The 18,843-nt window shown below is 40.7% G+C and overlaps 1 protein-coding gene across 6 annotated transcripts in view; it reads right to left on the bottom strand.

Moving 5' to 3' along the window:
- arhgap32a (Rho GTPase activating protein 32a) overlaps positions 1 to 18,843 on the bottom strand; it is a 79,330-nt gene that overhangs the window by 44,401 nt on the left and 16,086 nt on the right. For 3 of the 6 annotated variants that reach the window (XM_060943803.1, XM_060943806.1, XM_060943804.1), the window contains exon 6: positions 6,902 to 6,988. In XM_060943803.1, the coding sequence (XP_060799786.1) occupies positions 6,902 to 6,988 (87 nt within the window). Of the gene's footprint in view, positions 1 to 6,901; positions 6,989 to 9,085; positions 9,162 to 9,240; positions 9,306 to 18,843 lie in introns of those variants that run through there. The other 3 variants (XM_060943807.1, XM_060943805.1, XM_060943808.1) reach the window with 3 other exon arrangements.

Here is an 18,843-nt window from a genome sequence, read left to right as displayed (position 1 = left end):
TATATATATATATATATATATATACACACACATACATACACACACACACACCCATCATGCAATATACTATGCTATTTATACTATATACTAATATAAATAAATATATATACTATTTATATCTACTGTACCATATACCACTAAACATACTGCACATGTACAGTATGTAACTGTCCACGAAGTATTTGCACTGCTCATTACACGCTTATTTGCACTGTGACTGGTTCCTGCCAACTGCACGATCTCACTACCTCCCACACTGAGAGCTGTATATTCTATTACTTGCTCTTATTGGTAAATGTTTTATTTCTTTTCGTATTTTGTTTTTTATAAGTATAATGCTATTTAGTTTTTGTATTGATCTTGTGCAATGCGGAAATGTTACTGGATATCTTGAATTTCCCTCTGGCATTAATAAAGTATCTATCAATCAGTCGATCTTCTGGCACCTTGTCAGTGTCACTTTTAATGCACCTACTAATTATTTTCCCCAACAGCTAATTTCTGACTATTTAAATGCCACTTTTTTTGCTCAGCAAAGTCACTTAATGCTTGTCCAGGACTAGTCTTATTGCAGATATGCTAACTAAAATAGACAGACAACTAGATAGTGTAGTAATACTGATGTGCTAACGCAAGTAAGAACAAAAATAGTGTTGTTGATGGAAATGCCATAATTGTGTCCATCTGAATGACTTGATGCTAGTAGCCATACTCACCTTTTGTCTTGCTGTAATGATGTTTGACAGCTGGTTAAGCAGATAGAGACAGTGCTAGTGGCCATAACAGGGTTACCAGGTTAATGTCTGTTTACCCAGTATTAAAGTTACAGAAATATGCATATGGAAATCCTTTATTGAGGAATGTAAATGTTTGTATAGGGACCTACTGTGCCAAAGTTCTACCACAGACCTTATTTAACGGCCTGCTTATTTTTGAGTTTAAGTGAAACCCCAAAATTCAATATGACAACTTGGTTGTGATTTCTAACTGTGTAACAAAATGAATAAGAGTGCTCCGAGAGCACAATATCCCCCGTTGGCAACGAGGCCATAACTCTGGTAAAATGCGACTGAATTGAATGAAATTGCAATCTGTGTATTACCAACGTATAACAAAGAATCCTGTCAAGTTTTGTGAAATTCCTCCAAAAATTGTGAAAGGAGTTGATTTCCATCACCATGACATAATCCCCCTTCGGACCTTTCAGCCAGCGGGGGATAGAAATTGCGAGGGAAGTTGATTTCAGAAAGCAAGCACACCTTGATGAAACTGCCAAAATACAAGTTTGTTAATAATTGAGGGCATAACTCTGGGAAAATTTGCCCAAATTAAATGAAATTGCAGTATGTGTATAACTGTCATATAACAAAGCCTTTTGCCAAGTTTGGTGAAATTCCTCCACAAATTGTGAGAGGAGTTGATTTCAGAAGAACGTGCACCCTCATGAAATTGTCAAAGTACAAGTTATTTAATCAACGGTCAGAACTCTGGGAAAATTTTCACAAACTAAATTAAAATCGCAATATGCATATTACCGTCATATAACAAGACCTTTTGCCAAGCTTCGAGAAATTCGTCCAAAAATTGTGAGAAGAGTTGATTTCAGAAGGCAAACGTACCTTCATGAAATCGTCAAAGTACAAGGTTGTTAATAAAAGGGCCACAACTCTGGCAAAATGTGACCAAATTAAACAAAATAGCAATATGTGTATTACCGACATGGGTGGCATGGTGGTGTAGTGGTTAGCACTGTCGCCTCACAGCAAGAAGGTCCTGGGTTCGAGCCCCGTGGCCGGCGAGGGCCTTTCTGTGTGGAGTTTGCATGTTCTCCCCGTGTCCGCGTGGGTTTCCTCCGGGTGCTCCGGTTTCCCCCACAGTCCAAAGACATGCAGGTTAGGTTAACTGGTGACTCTAAATTGACCGTAGGTGTGAATGTGAGTGTGAATGGTTGTCTGTGTCTATGTGTCAGCCCTGTGATGACCTGGCGACTTGTCCAGGGTGTACCCCGCCTTTCGCCCGTAGTCAGCCGGGATAGGCTCCAGCTTGCCCGCAACCCTGCACAGGATAAGCGGCTACAGATAATGGATGAATGGATACCACAGACACATAACAATGCATTTTGCCAAGTTTTGTGAAATTCCTCCAAAAAATTGTGAGAGGAGTTGATTTCAGAAGGAAAACACACTCTCGTGAAATTGTCAAATTATAATTTTGTTAATCAAAGGCTGTAACTCTGGTAAAATGTGACTCAATTGAATGAAATTGCAATCCGAGTATTACTGACATATATATAAAAAAAAAAAGAATCCTGCCAAGTTTCGTGAAATTCCTCCAAAAACTGTGAGAGGAGTTGATTTCAGAAGGCGAGTACCTTTCCCGGGAGGGAGGGACGGACAGACAGACAGACATCACTACAACATAATCCCCCTTCGGGCCTTTCGGCCAGCAGGGGATAAATACTGCTGAACCACAACTGGTTTTACAAGTTAAAGTTGTGCAATATTGCTTTTCTTCTTGCTCAGTAAACAGTTCAAAGAAAACACAATACATTTTCTATATAATCCAACGTTTTCTCTTTCACTGTGTTTGAAAGCCTCCGAGATCTGACCAGCACAGTAGAGCACAAGAAAAAACAACAGTATTTAAATCACTTTCTAATTTTCATTACCATTAACCTTGTGCGTAAAGTGTAAGATTTGACACTTTGAAGCCTTTTTTTTTTAAAATCAGTTTCATGCAGCTTCCGGACTGAATATTTCGATGGCATTCCTAATAAATATAATTAACTGATGTTAAACATATAGATCAGGGTTCCCACACCTTCTTACAGTAAAACATCAAATTCAGGGACTTTTCAAGGCCCAATTCCATGAAATTCAAGGACCAAAAACGGCATAGTTTGAGACATGGATCAACATTAATTACTGTTACAAACACTAAGAATTTTTATAACGAGAACCAGCATGCTTTACAAAAGTTCAGTCAACAATTTGAGAGAGAGAGAGAGAGAGAGAGAGAGAGACACTTGAATGGGTCAAGATGGCAGAGTGGCCTTTTCTAACACAGCACAGCAAATCGATGTGCAAGTTGAGCGATAGAGAAAGAGACGTACAAGTTAAGTAACTGCTCATTTATTTCATGAGCACTAGCTTCACAACACAAAACACGTTTTTCACGAACATGGCCAAACGAATAGACAAATAAACGCCGCCTGCCTCAAGAAAGTGCGACAATCAACATACGCATGCATGAGCGACTGAAGTTGAATGATGCAGGTTAAACAGCAGCAAGAAAGCGAAACGTTAAGCGAGGTTTGTGGATGTAACTCCACACTGTAGCGCTTAACAAAGGTTTGCCTAAGTTCGTCCCGAGCCCATGTGGTAATATCAGCTAATGATGAATGACGGTAATTGATGCAGTACCATCTGAGGGTCTTCGATTTCTATTTTTGCACATAATATAGAAATTCAAGGACTTTCAGTGACCCATGTCTATTTATGGATATTTTCAAAAACTTTCAAGACCTTGATTTTTTTTCTCAAATCCATAATTGCTTAATTTTAGCCAAGTTGAATATACATTTGATAGATTTTATTTCACACTGAGCTCAAAACATTCTTCAGTTCCCTCTCATGCAAACAAGGGCGTAAAAACGGTGTTGATATTGGTGGGGACATAATTTGGCCAAGCGCCCCAGTGCGCCATGGTTGTCGCACGAAATGTGGCCTACACTGTACAAATGATTGGTTGTCCATTCCTTTGTGTTATTTTGATCTTTAGCACCAGGTACACTTAGTCTTAGACTAACATCTGCATGTATACGGGCAATACATTATCACACAGAGAAAGTGGACATTGAAGTTGCTGTGAATTTCGCTGTAGTGGATGACCTACCCAAAATACAACAACACAATCAATCAAAATTATGTGCTGCTGCTTCATTTTCACACAACTTTTACTATTTTCACACATTTGAAACGTCATGTGCGTCCTTTTGAGTTACTGCAATTTCAGAATCTGGAAGTAATGTAGGTATGGGTGGTAGAAGTGTGAAGAGTTTTGGTATGTAGTGCATTTTGCAAAAATGTTTATTCATTAAGTTGAAAGGGTTAAGTGACAATTGCTTCACATTTTTACATTTTATTGCAGAGGTTACATAAATACGCATATATACATATGCATATACATGCAAACAATGAGCAAGAAAAAAAGTAAATATAAGTAAACATTTAGCATTACCTACAAGCATTTATTAGTGTGTGTGTGTGTGTGTGTGTGTGTGTGTGTGTGTGTGTGTGTGTGTGAGAGAGAAAAACCGTCACTGTCTGAAGAGGTTCTCTAACAAGGCTATTTTGTTTTGAATAGCTTACCGTTGACTGGGTAAAATAATGTCTTATGTCCTCCTTACGTTTTCTTTTATTGCCCGACATCACTGCCTGTGCGCTGTTTTGCTGTAGCAGCGAGCTGGATGCTGATTTTACCGCTTGCTACTGCTTACAGCCAATGACAAAAAACCATAGCAACGTCAAGGCAACGGGAGGTGGGCCAATCAAAGCTTCATAAAGCTTTTTTTACCTGCTGTCCCCACCAATAGTCAGCCGTCTTTGAGAGGTCTGTTCACAACTGAAAATCAGCTGGAAGCAACACCGCGTTTGGTGTTTTTATTCAGCGTTTCCCGCATCGCGGCTTCTCCATTCAAAAATGGTATGGACATTTTAAACTCAGCTGAATATTGGTATGGACGCGTCCATACGCATTTTTACGCCCATGCATGCAAATCCCACCATTGCTTAGACCCCTGAGCAAGGCACTTAACCCCTCATGTGCTAAGGTGTGTCCTGTCTCAACTGTAAGCTGCTTTGGATAAATGCATCAGCCAAATGAGTAAAATATAAAATGTTATAATCCAAGACCATAGCTACAACTCAGACTGAACGTAGGAAAAAGGAGAGAGAAAAAAGAAAGTTTTCCAAACTGAGCTAATGGCAGAAATCACATGATGACAAAACAATCCAACTGATTCCAAAAAACAGCCGAGATTAGAGATAGAATCACTTGCAACTCTACAGCACAAATCATTCCTTTGACTGAAGACAATTTAAGTCCAAAAGAGAAAGGATAAAGGGATCGTTTCCTGATACTGACTCTCACAGAGGCTTGTTTTACAAATCAATACGCTGAATGGCTCGATTCAGCTGAACATGATCCATCTCGATTTCATACAACCGAATAATGAGATTTTCTTCACAGCAGAAAGATGTGCACTCTACACCACGCTGGAGTGAAATCCTCCAGCTTATCCACATCATGTCCTCAATTCACGTCATTCCAGCAGCGCGAAACGTAGCACAAGTTATTGCTCTTCTGCAGAAAACAAAGCCTTTTCTTTATTAGGCATATCAGGTGAATATTCAACATCGGTTTTACAGAATTAAAATATGTTTATACGTTCTTGAGATATTACAAATCAAAGATTGAAAAATGGCTTAATTTTTATTAAACTGCTGTAATATTCTGTATGAGGATCACATGGTCCAAAATGAGATCAAATGGTTTTTCTTCATAACTTTTCTATTTTTCAAGATATTTACATGGAAATTGGTAGGAACATAGGTGGTTATATATTGAATACAAAGTTTGAAAAATTAGTAAAAACAAATTATGCAAATTAGCATTTATTTAGTGCTAATTAGGTTAAAACTTTTAATATCCGTACACTCAGTAAAAAAGTAATAAATTATTTCTAATCCCCTCTTTGTGCTCTGTAGGGCTTTGTATTTCTCAAAAGTAGGGCCTACTAGTGTTTATATGAAAGAATATAAATAATAATATTCGCAGCTTTCAAGGTGAACCTCGAAAAAACTGTGAGATCCACATCCAGTAAACAATTCACATTAACTGAACTGAAATTGACACTCGCGTTTCTGACGTCCGGTTTTAAAAATCTCATTCCGACCACTAAGATCTCAATATTTTTCATCAAAAACAACTACAGTTATATTCTAAAATAGTTATTTATTTACATGAATCGGTTTGAGTTGAAAAAATTAAGTAGGTAAAGCTATGAAAACTCACTTCAAAGTCTCCCGTGAATCATAACATCAAAACTAGCAGATGGAAAATGTTGCTGAATCCTTCATCAGAAACAGTGAGAGCGAGAGAACGTCCCTATAAAAGTTCTCTGATTGATATTCACGAGTAATCCAGTCAGAAACCGATCAGAAGAGACAGAGAAAGAGAGAGAGACAGAGAGAGCCTGACCGCTTTCCTGTGACTCAAAAAGAAAAGCACCGGCAGTTTCCCGACGTCCCGCGAGCAGAGAGTGAACTCTGTTGTACCGACTTCAACCTGCTGTTACTCCCAAAGTACTGAACAGATCTTAACCACATACATTTCTTTGGAAAGCAGAGATAAGTTTTTTTAATGATAGTATTCATGATAGAAAAATATTCAAGACTTAAGCAATGACAGATTTGGAAACTTAGATGAGCGTCTGCATGGACAATTTTCACAGCACGGCCAGCGAGCGTCTGATGTATGATTTATGTATAGAGAACGTATTTGCTTAACCTGCATCTCTTCTTTCTTATTCTAGCCCTTAAGTGTAGTCTCTTTTGAAAAATCAGGCCAAAAGAGGAGAAAAACACTAAGTACACTACATGTGGTTGCTTTGATCCAAGCTTGCACTTCTTTTTATAACAACTTCCCTCTTCTCTTTTACCACAATAACAAAGCTCGACTTCCCCACTGTTGCCATAACAAAGTAATGGGATTTTGTCTTTTAGAACTTTACAGAGCGCACACACACACAGAGAGAGAGAGAGAGAGAGAGAGAGAGAGAGAGAGAGAGAGAGAGAGAGAGAGAGAGAGAGAGAGAGCGCTCAAAAGCACACAGTCATACCTGGCAACAGATCTGGACAAGATACACCAGTTCCCTGGAGTTGAGGCTGCTGTGTGTCAGGTCGTTCTCATCACAGGTCAGAGTTAGCTAGACAGACAGACAGACAGAAAGAAAGAGAGAGGAATGATTAAATGGGGTGCCAGACAGCCTATGAGGTGGAGTTAAGCACAAAAAGAGCCATGTCGGCAAAGTTCACCATTTTATAAGCTAAATGAGAGTCAAGGAGTGATGAATTTTAATGTCTGAATTGGTAAAGTGCCTCCAGACACCCTGATCTAGACTTGTACAGCAATACAAATAAGGGTATATACAGTGCCCTCCACGATGAGTACAGCTCCGTTTTTGTTTCGTCAGACCAGAGAACACGGTTCCAGTCAAAGTTGTAGCAGAGTTTCCAAAACTTCAGGCACTTACGTTTGTGCTTAATGGACAGAAAATGCTTTTTTTCTGACACCTTCCAAATAATCTGTTGGCATGGAGGTGGAGTCTGATGGTGGTTTTAGAGACTTGATTTAATTCATTTAGGTTTGCCTCAGGGTAAACAAATTTTAAATCAATTTTACAATAACGATAATAATAAAACTAAGGCAGGGAAGCCGCAACAGCTAAAGCCAATTACTGCAGACCCGTAGGTAAAACTAAGATTACGTGATGATGACGACTAGCTTAATAACAAAATATAGATATTTTAAAACAAGTTAAAGGCCCAAGAAAGCTGTGTGTACTGTAGAATCGCACTTAACACATATTGTTCTCCGTGTTCGTGGATCGTCAGGGTTGTAGGTACACTGCAAAGATAAGGCATACTACTATAGGAGGACAGTGCTCGTTTGAGTTGGCGAGTTTCTTGTGGTAGTGTGTTCCAAATTCTCATTGTTCTTATCAGGAATGACTTGGAAACCCAAGATTTTACTTTTTCTTGTAATTCACCAACCAACCGTGATCCTTGGGGATTTTTTTTTGCCTCTCTTACAATCCTCCTCACTGTACAGGGGGGCAAAATAAACTTGGGTCCCCTTCCAGGAAAGTTTGTATCCGTTCCAGTTGGCGTCCACTTTTTTAATTATTGCCTTAACAGTAGACATGGATATTTTCAGGCGAGTAGCTATTTTATTACACAACTGTTCCCTGACTTATGAATGTCAGCACACTTCTTCATTTGGTTTGTGTGTTCCCTTATCTTTCGCATGTTGATGGATGACTAAAGCCTCTGTGTCACCTCGTATTTGTTCCCCAGTGAATCGGGACGCCATGGACTGAAAGTTCCTACTGTATACGCTCCAGTCAACTCAAACATGTACAATTTAAGTAGGTAGGAAACATGCTTCAGGTACAGTGTGTTCACGATCACTTCCAAGGTACATGTGTTTTTTGTTGAAAATAATTATTTCTTGATGAGGGATTTGCTTTTCTCTGAATAAACTTATTTCAATTAAAAGGTTGGATTTTTCTTGTTTTTTTCCCCTTGGGGGGAGGGAGGGCAATACTCATGGAGGTCACTGTACCCTCCACATGTATAAAATAAACACTGATATGAATATGAATGATCAGAATTCAAAATCAACCTTTTTCTTTCGGATCCCTTCTTCTAACTTCATCGGAAATTTTCAGCTATGTGAAACCGAAACAGGGCTGTCCTTCTAATGTAACGCACTATCATTCGAAACGTACTGTATCAGTCCAGAAAATGATAGATCATTACACCATCTCAACAGGGCACTGAAATATTAAAAGCATGGCTTATTTATAGCAAAAATTAATGCAAGCACAGTGACCTAGTTGAGCAGTGCACTGCGTTTGAAGTGGAAAAAAAAAAAAAACACCTAATTGTTCAAAGAGAAGTATTTGTAGAACATGATATTAAATTACCATCTGCGTCTTGCACACATACACACGTCGTCCCAGTAAATGGTTAAGGAGCATCATTAAAGAAATACCAATCGAAGTGAACAAAGCAATACATATGATTCTTATAATTAGGTACACTCGAGTCGTATATAACTTCAGTTCAGCAGGCTGTTAAACGATTGTTGGGAAAAGCACCGTGTTTATCCAACACACCCTCTGCAAGACGCTACACATTACCTCACTACTAATCACACGAGCATGCACTTTGTTTAAATTCCGTAAAAACACCCCCCAAACAACAAATTTAAAAAAAAAGAGAAAATGGCCACTCCTCACCACACTGTAACCTTCTCTGCTTCATCAGGCCAGCCTGCACCACACTAACGCATGCTTTAGGTGGACACCATCTCACTCACACACACAGTCATGCTACATATAGACTCCTCCTCCATCCATCCGTCGAGGCTCAGCAAACACATCCCCCTCCTCACCTTTAAAAACCCAGCATCGGATCTTTTCCAACAAGCTGCTGCTGCAGCAGAAAGGCTGCGCACACTGCCGTGGCCAGTTACGAGTGGAACAGGAGAATAAAACCAATCCTCGCTCCTGTACTGGATGGAAGCCCTGCCCTTGAGGTGGTGTGGGACTGAAGAGGACTCAGTATGCAGAGAGTGCAGAGCTACATCGGAGAGCTCTCCCTCACTGACAAAATGCAAAGAGAGGAGCATAGACAGGCAGCGATATCTGGTCATCATATTAGATGATGGGGGGGATAAAATCTATTATTATACATACGGGCCACTTTCTCCATGGAATAAAAACGTGTTCTATTCCCTTCTAGTGGGTTTACTGATAGCATGCAGTATTGTCATCATATCGCTTATCCTCCATGTATTACGCCACTCTACCCAATGGAGAATGAGCGTGCAATATTGTTATAATATTGCACGTTGTCAAGACAACATGACATCACACGTCAGAGCTCATACGAAGATCCAAAGATAAAACTTTTCTGCTGTGCACGCGCACAGTCATTTCTTTGTCGGCTGGGAGAGAGAGAGAAGACGAGGCTAATCCAGTGCTAGGTTTAAGCACTAAATAAATAAATAAACTGAAACTAAAGACGCGGTGAACACCTGAAAGGCTAGCAAAACTTCATTATATATCCCTCACGCATATTTACAAGAGAAAAACATACCAACGGACATTGAAAAACTGGAAAAGAGACACGGAGATGTAAAACTTCCACGCCAGCGAGCAACAGTGACAATTTGTAAACAAACATGGCTGCCAGGTTTGGTTTGCTAAAAGCAGAAGCTTTTGAGAGAATTTTGGCTGCCAGGTCACTCTGTTGCGTGTAGTTGTCGATGTTGATTTTAAAAGTAACTAAGTAAATTACACAGGGAAGAAAATAATAATAATAATAATAATAATAATAATAATAAAAGGCTTGACCATGCTAGTGTTGGCCTGCGCTAAGACTACACCGGCTAGAAGGTAACTGGACTGCCGCGCTAACAGCACTGAGTCTCGGGTAAGCTAGCACTGACCTTCAAGCATGCTGATATGAAGTGTGTGTATGTATTATAATAATATTGGCTGGCTTTTTTCATGGTCTATCAGATATATTCCATTCAGCTACTCGTCTTCGACTCGTTCAGTATCATGCTAGCTGAATGGAATATATCTGATCGACCACTCAACGCCAGCCAATATTATTTAAATATCAAATCAGTAGCTCAACAATGAAACTATTATGGCTGGAGTAATGCATTACACCATGAGATCTCATCGATGACATAATAAGGATGATGTTCAAACTCTCACGCACACACACACACGTTTCAAGTCTGTATTACTTTACTAGCTTCATGCCAAATATGGTAGTCTTTATATTCAAACCAAAAACACTAAAATTACACTAAATTTAAATTTCTGTCCTTTTGTTCAATTTGTACGTCCAACAATGTGTGTTTACCTACTTTTAGTTTCTCCACCAAAGGCAAATAAAAATGATACAGGAAATAATCCACCTTCTTCATGATCATTACAACCCATGACTGTATTTCACATCACTACTGAATATTGAGTGGATGAACCGCACCTCCCCCTCCCTCTGTATCATGGCTGAAGTGCCCTTGAGTAAGGAACCCGATCCTCGACTGCTCCCCAGGCGCTGTAGCATAGCTGCCCACACACACACACACACAAACACCTCATCTCATTATCTGTAGCCGCTTTATCCTGTTCTACAGGGTCGCAGGCGAGCTGGAGCCTATCCCAGCTGACTATGGGCGAAAGGCGGGGTACACCCTGGACAAGTCGCCAGGTCATCACAGGGCTGACACATAGACACAGACAACCATTCACGCTCACATTCACACCTACACTCAATTTAGAGTCACCAGTTAACCTAACCTGCATGTCTTTGGACTGTGGGGGGAAACCGGAGCACCCGGAGGAAACCCACGCGGACACGGGGAGAACATGCAAACTCCACACAGAAAGGCCCTCGCCAGCCACGGGGCTCGAACCCAGAACCTTCCTGCTGTGAGGTGACAGCGCTAACCACTATACCACCGTGCCGCCTACATTTGTGTGTGTGTGTGTGTGTGTGTGTGTGTGTGTGTGTGTGTGTGTGTTTTTTCATTGCTAAAGGTTCACAAAGGAGGAATAGTGAAAGCACAGTGAAGTGCTTGAGTGTACATGTGACAAAGGCTGCTTCTTCTGATCTGAAAACTGAATCTACAATCTGGGCTAGAAAGAAAATCAGCCCCAGTTGTGTGTATTTTCCTTATAACCATTGTTGGTGTTGGTCTGCAAAAGTCCAAATATGACTTTAAACCTTAAAACATGTACAACCCCGATTCCAAAAAAGTTGGGACAAAGTACAAATTGTAAATAAAAACGGAATGCAATGATGTAGAAGTTTCAAAATTCCATATTTTATTCAGAATAGAGCATAGATGACATATCAAATGTTTAAACTGAGAAAATGTATCATTTAAAGAGAAAAATTAGGTGATTTTAAATTTCATGACAACAACACATCTCAAAAAAGTTGGGACAAGGCCATGTTTCCCACTGTGAGACATCCCCTTTTCTCTTTACAACAGTCTGTAAACGTCTGGGGACTGAGGAGACAAGTTGCTCAAGTTTAGGGATAGGAATGTTAACCCATTCTTGTCTAATGTAGGATTCTAGTTGCTCAACTGTCTTAGGTCTTTTTTGTCATATCTTCCGTTTTATGATGCGCCAAATGTTTTCTATGGGTGAAAGATCTGGACTGCAGGCTGGCCAGTTCAGTACCCGGACCCTTCTTCTACGCAGCCATGATGCTGTAATTGATGCAGTATGTGGTTTGGCATTGTCATGTTGGAAAATGCAAGGTCTTCCCTGAAAGAGACGTCATCTGGATGGGAGCATATGTTGCTCTAGAACCTGGATATACCTTTCAGCATTGATGGTGTCTTTCCAGATGTGTAAGCTGCCCATGCCACACGCACTAATGCAACTCCGTACCATCAGAGATGCAGGCTTCTGAACTGAGCGCTGATAACAACTTGGGTCGTCCTTCTCCTCTTTAGTCCGAATGACACGGCGTCCCTGATTTCCATAAAGAACTTCAAATTTTGATTCGTCTGACCACAGAACAGTTTTCCACTTTTCCACAGTCCATTTTAAATGAGCCTTGGCCCAGAGAAGACGTCTGCGCTTCTGGATCATGTTTAGATACGGCTTCTTCTTTGAACTATAGAGTTTTAGCTGGCAACGGCGGATGGCACGGTGAATTGTGTTCACAGATAATGTTCTCTGGAAATATTCCTGAGCCCATTTTGTGATTTCCAATACAGAAGCATGCCTGTATGTGATGCAGTGCAGATGCAGGGCCCGAAGATCACGGGCACCCAGTATGGTTTTCCAGCCTTGACCCTTACGCACAGAGATTCTTCCAGATTCTCTGAATCTTTTGATGATATTATGCAGTGTAGATGATGATATGCTCAAATTCTTTGCAATTTTACACTGTCGAACTCCTTTCTGATATTGCTCCACTATTTGTTGGCGCAGAATCAGGGGGATTGGTGATCCTCTTCCCATCTTTACTTCTGAGAGCCGCTGCCACTCCAAGATGCTCTTTTTATACCCAGTCATGTTAATGACCTATTGCCAATTGACCTAATGAGTTGCAATTTGGTCCTCCAGCTGTTCCTTTTTTGTACCTTTAACTTTTCCAGCCTCTTATTGCCCCTGTCCCAACTTTTTTGAGATGTGTTGCTGTCATGAAATTTCAAATGAGCCAATATTTGGCATGAAATTTCAAAATGTCTCACTTTCGACATTTGATATGTTGTCTATGTTCTATTGTGAATACAATATCAGTTTTTGAGATTTTGTAAATGATTGCATTCCGTTTTTATTTACAATTTGTACTTTGTCCCAACTTTTCTGGAATCGGGGTTGTACACTGAGTGCAGAATTATTAGGCAAGTGAGTATTTTGACCACAACATCCTTTTAATGCATGTTGTCCCACTCCAAGCTGTTTAGGCTTGAAAGCCTACTACCAATTAAGTATATCAGGTGCTGTGCATCTGTGTAATGAGAGGGGGTGTGGTCTAATGACATCAACACCCTATATCAGGTGTGCATAATTATTAGGCAACCTCTTTTCCTCTGGCAAAATGGGTCAGAAGAGAGATCTGACAGACTTTGAAAAGTCTAAAATTGTGAGATGTCTTGCAGACGGATGCAGCACTCTTGAAATTGTGAAGATGTTGAAACGTGATCACCGAACAATCAAGCGTTTCATTGCAAATAGTCAACAGGGTCGAAAGAAGCGTGTGGGGAAAAAAAAGGCGCAAAATAACTGCACATGATCTGCGGAAAATCAAGCGTGAAGCTAACAAGCAGCCATTAGCATCCAGTTCGGCCATATTCCAGAGTTGCAACATTCCTGGAGTGTCAAAGAGTACAAGGTGTGCAATACTGAGGGACATGGCCAAGGTAAGGAAGGCTGAAAAACGACCACCACTGAGTAAGGCACACAAGATAAAACGTCAAGACTGGGCCAAGAAATATCTTAAGACTGATTTTTCTAAGGTGCTGTGGTCTGATGAGATGAGAGTGACTCTTGATGGGCCAGATGGATGGGCCTGTGGCTGGATCAGTAATGGGCACAGAGCTCCACTCCGACTCGGACGCCAGCAAGGTGGAGGTGGAGTACTGCTATGGGCTGGTATCATCAAAGACGAGCTTGTTGGACCTTTTCGAGTTGAGGATGGACTCAAACTCAACTCCCAGACCTACTGCCAGTTCCTGGAAGAAACCTTCAAGCAGTGGTATAGGAAAAAGTCAGCATCTTTCAAGAACAACATGATTTTCATGCAGGATAATGCTCCATCTCATGCGTCCAAATACTCCACTGCGTGGCTAGCCAGTAAAGGTCTGAAAGGTGAAAAAATAATGACATGGCCCCCTTGTTCACCTGACCTAAACCCCATAGAGAACCTGTGGTCCATTATAAAACGTGAGGTCTACAAAGAGGGAAAACAGTACACCTCTCTGAACAGCGTCTGGGAGGCCGTGGTTGCTGCTGCACACAATGTTGGTCGTGAACAGATAAAGAAATTGACAGAATCTATGGATGGAAGGCTTTTGAGTGTCCTCATGAAGAAGGGTGGCTATATTGGTCACTGATTTGTTTTTGTTTTGTGTTTGAATGTCTGATATGTTTATTTGCAAATCTGGAGTTGTCATATCAGTGTACCTGGTGAAAATAAATAAGTGAAATGGCTACATATTTGGTTTTTATTAAGTTGCCTAATAATTCTGCACAGTGAAAGTTACCTGAACACATACATATTCTCCTAAAATGGCCAAAACTAAAAACGCCCCACTCTAACTTCCATACATATTCAGCTTTGATATTTATGAGTCTTTTTGGTTGATTGAGAACATAGTTGTTCAATAATAAAACTAATCCTCAAAAATACAACTTGCCTAATAATTCTGCACTCCGTGTATTAACAGAAATTAGTATAAATATGGAGATTATAGAAAATTGCACGTTCTGATTGGTTGAGACAGACTATTTCTCCATCTACAACACAAATGCAACAATAGAAAAATACAATTGTTGCCAAACTGCTGTGATGTAAGAGGAATAATAATAATAATAATAATAATAATAATAATAAAGCAGTACTGAGCCTTTAGCAATAATACATAATGAGTTATTTACCAGCTGGGAGGTCCGTATGGTGAAATACCGTGACCGAGGTCTTGAAAGTACTGAGCGAGGCCCTCTGGGCCGAGGTCAGTATTCAAAGCCGAGGTCACGGTATTTCACCATATGGACCGACCTTAAGCTGGTAAACAATAGCGGAGCTCCAGCAGAGCACCATACCTAAGAAAAAATGGTAAACCCATCGAGTCGATTTTTTGTAGTTTGTCCGTGTACGTGTACCACCAGTCATACACACCGCTTAGTGGCCAGTGCTAGCCAGTAAAGAAATAAAACAAAAAGAGACTGGCTATGATCTAAGAAAATTCTACAACCCAGAAACAGATGGGAGCTCGGCTTTTAGGCAGTGCCTAAATCTATATATTATGTTAATTTTTTTTCTTTACCAAATTCTATCAGAAATTGTAATGCATTCACGGCTGTAATGCAAATAGCTTCCTCCTCAGTATACAAGTGCACTTCCATGGCAGGAAAAAAAAAAAAAACCACAACTACATTTTGCCGCCTATGTAGTCCTTTATTTATACAAAATTGAGTCATTCAGGATTCAGCCATGTTTTTGCTCGGCGTTAGCAACAGTTACAGGTTTTTAGCTTTCTCCTGAAATGTTTTCTTTTATTTCTTCTTCCTCAGGGTAGTAAAACTCGCTTTCGCTGTGAACACTGTCGTTATCGCCATCCATGCTGTAAAATTAATGCTATTCTCCTGAGAAATGCGAAAATAAATGTTGACAAAAACTGCTACGTTTGTTGTTGTTGTTGTGAATGTGTGAGTCGCCAGAGGTCTGTATCCAGGGTCCGTATTGTAAGATACGGACCCGCTCGCCAGCCAGTCAATCAGAGTGCAGGATTTGATGGAAACTGGACCGCAAAAAAAATAATGATTGCTCGGTTATATACAGTGGGGCAAAAAAGTATTTAGTCAGCCACCAATTGTGCAAGTTCTCCCACTTAAAAAGATGAGAGACGCCTGTAATTTTCATCATAGGTACACTTCAACTATGAGAGACGAAATAGGGGGAAAGAATCCAGGAAATCACATTGTCTGATTTGTAATGAATTAATTGGTAAATTCCTCAGTAAAATAAGTATTTGGTCACCTACAAACAAGCAAGATTTCTGGCTCTCACAGACCTGTAACAACTTCTTTAAGAGGCTCCTCTGTCCTCCACTCGTTACCTGTATTAATGGCACCTGTTTGAACTCGTTATCAGTATAAAAGACACCTGTCCACAACCTCAAACAGTCACACTCCAAACTCCACTATGGCCAAGACCAAAGAGCTGTCAAAGGACACCAGAAACAAAACTGTAGACCTGCACCAGGCTGGGAAGACTGAATCTGCAATAGGTAAGCAGCTTGGTGTGAAGAAATCAACTGTGGGAGCAATTATTAGAAAATGGAAGACATACAAGACCACTGATAATCTCCCTCGATCTGGGGCTCCACGCAAGATCTCACCCCGTGGGGTCAAAATGATCACAAGAACGGTGAGCAAAAATCCCAGAACCACACAGGGGGACCTAGTGAATGACCTGCAGAGAGCTGGGACCAAAGTAACAGAGGCTACCATCAGTAACAGACTACGCTGCCAGGGACTCAAATCCTGCAGTCCCAGACGTGTCCCCCTGCTTAAGCCAGTACATGTCCAGGCCCGTCTGAAGTTTGCTAGAGAGCATTTGGATGATCCAGAAGAGAATGTCATGGTCAGATGAAACCAAAATAGAACTTTTTGGTAAAAACTCAACTTGTCGTGTTTGGAGGAGAAAGAATGCTGAGTTGCATCCAAAGAACACCATACCTACTGTGAAGCATGGGGGTGGAAACATCATGCTTTGGGGCTGTTTTTCTGCAAAGGGACCAGGACGACTGATCCGTGTAAAGGAAAGAATGAATGGGGCCATGTATCGTGAGATTTTGAGTGAAAACCTCCTTCCGTCAGCAAGGGCATTGAAGATGAAACGTGGCTGGGTCTTTCAGCATGACAATGATCCCAAACACACTGCCCGGGCAACGAAGGAGTGGCTTCGTAAGAAGCATTTCAAGGTCCTGGAGTGGCCTAGCCAGTCTCCAGATCTCAACCCCATAGAAAATCTTTGGAGTGAGTTGAAAGTCCGTGTTGCCCAGCGACAGCCCCAAAACATCACTGCTCTAGAGGAGATCTGCATGGAGGAATGGGCCAAAATACCAGCAACAGTGTGTGAAAACCTTGTGAAGACTTACAGAAAATGTTTGACCTCTGTCATTGCCAACAAAGGGTATATAACGAAGTACTGAGATGAACTTTTGTTATTGACCAAATACTTATTTTCCACCATAATTTGCAAATAAATTCTTTAAAAATCAGACAATGTGATTTTCTGGATTTTTTTTTCTCATTCTGTCTCTCATAGTTGAAGTGTACCTATGATGAAAATTACAGGCCTCTCTCATCTTTTTAAGTGGGAGAACTTGCACAATTGGTGACTGACTAAATACTTTTTTGCCCCACTGTACATAACTTGTATGCAATATATAATTCAATATAGTATAAATACAGAGGTGATTCTGATTGGTTGAGAAACTTGGGCTATTTCTCGATAATCACCTCGGGTGACTCGGCAAAATGGCGGCTAATCGCTTGGTCACCGTAAGTGAGGAAGAATTACAGATGAAAGAAAATGCTGTTCCTAAAAGCACTAAAGATGCTCTGACGTTTGGTCTGAAACTATTCAGCAGTAAAGTGGGATTGGGATTTATTTTATCGATTTCAGAACAAAAAGTATTTCATGTGACTCAGGGTAGATAAGTGATACAAGTCTGCACTGCACCATTATTACATTTGCATGCTGCTTTTGAAGCTTGAAATAAGTGATTTTTTTCACATACGACTTTTTAAAAATAAAAATCACCTGTGTATTAACACAAACAATTATCCACCGCAGGCTCAGTGAATAATTGTTAAATAATCTAATCTAACGTGGTCACCAAAAATGAAACTTCACCTTTGCTAGCCTACGGTATTTCTCCCAGCCGTCTCTGCAGGCAGGGCACAGAGACAGCAGAAACACCTCTGTGAATATCATCCACAAAGCAGAGATCCTCTAAATGTCACACATCATTGACACTCAACTGATTGATTACATATTTTTACATAATATCTTAAAAAAAAAACAAAAAAAAAAACGGGCGGCTCGGTGGTGTAGTGGTTAGCGCTGTCGCCTCACAACAAGAAGGTCCGGGTTCGAGCCCCGTGGCCAGCGAGGGCCTCTCTGTGTGGAGTTTGCATGTTCTCCCCGTGTCCGCGTGGGTTTCCTCCGGGTGCTCTGGTTTCCCCCACAGTTCAAAGACATGCAGGTTAGGTTAACTGGTGACTCTAAATTGAGCGTAGGTGTGAATGTGAGTGTGAATGGTTGTCTGTGTCTATGTGTCAGCCCTGTGATGACCTGGCGACTTGTCCAGGGTGTACCCCGCCTTGCGCCCGTAGTCAGCTGGGATAGGCTCCAGCTTGCCTGCGACCCTGTAGAACAGGATAAAGCGGCTACAGATAATGAGATGAGATCTTAAAAAACTATTCAAATAAATATGGTGCAATTGCTTTGTACTGCAGCTGAGAAAATTCAAAACACAGGTACTGCAATGAATACTGGTCATGTCATACAATCTGTGGATTAAAATTCCTCCTGTGCAGTACGATGCAACAGGAGCCTTTTGCTAATAAGGAAGCACTAATGCTCAAAGAAAGTCTTCAAGCTACACAAAAGTTAAACAGATCCTTCACTTTTCCCTGCATTGTCTGTCTGTCTTGCCACGGAATCTGATCTGCGCACCATTTCAGTCTCTGAGATCAGTATCTTCTCAAGAAGGGTA

The sequence above is a fragment of the Neoarius graeffei genome, chromosome 17 (genome assembly GCF_027579695.1).
Source record: "Neoarius graeffei isolate fNeoGra1 chromosome 17, fNeoGra1.pri, whole genome shotgun sequence".
Classification (NCBI taxonomy): domain Eukaryota; kingdom Metazoa; phylum Chordata; class Actinopteri; order Siluriformes; family Ariidae; genus Neoarius; species Neoarius graeffei.
The sequence above is the reverse complement of the archived record's forward strand: the minus strand, read 5'-3'. Positions and strand labels throughout refer to the sequence as shown.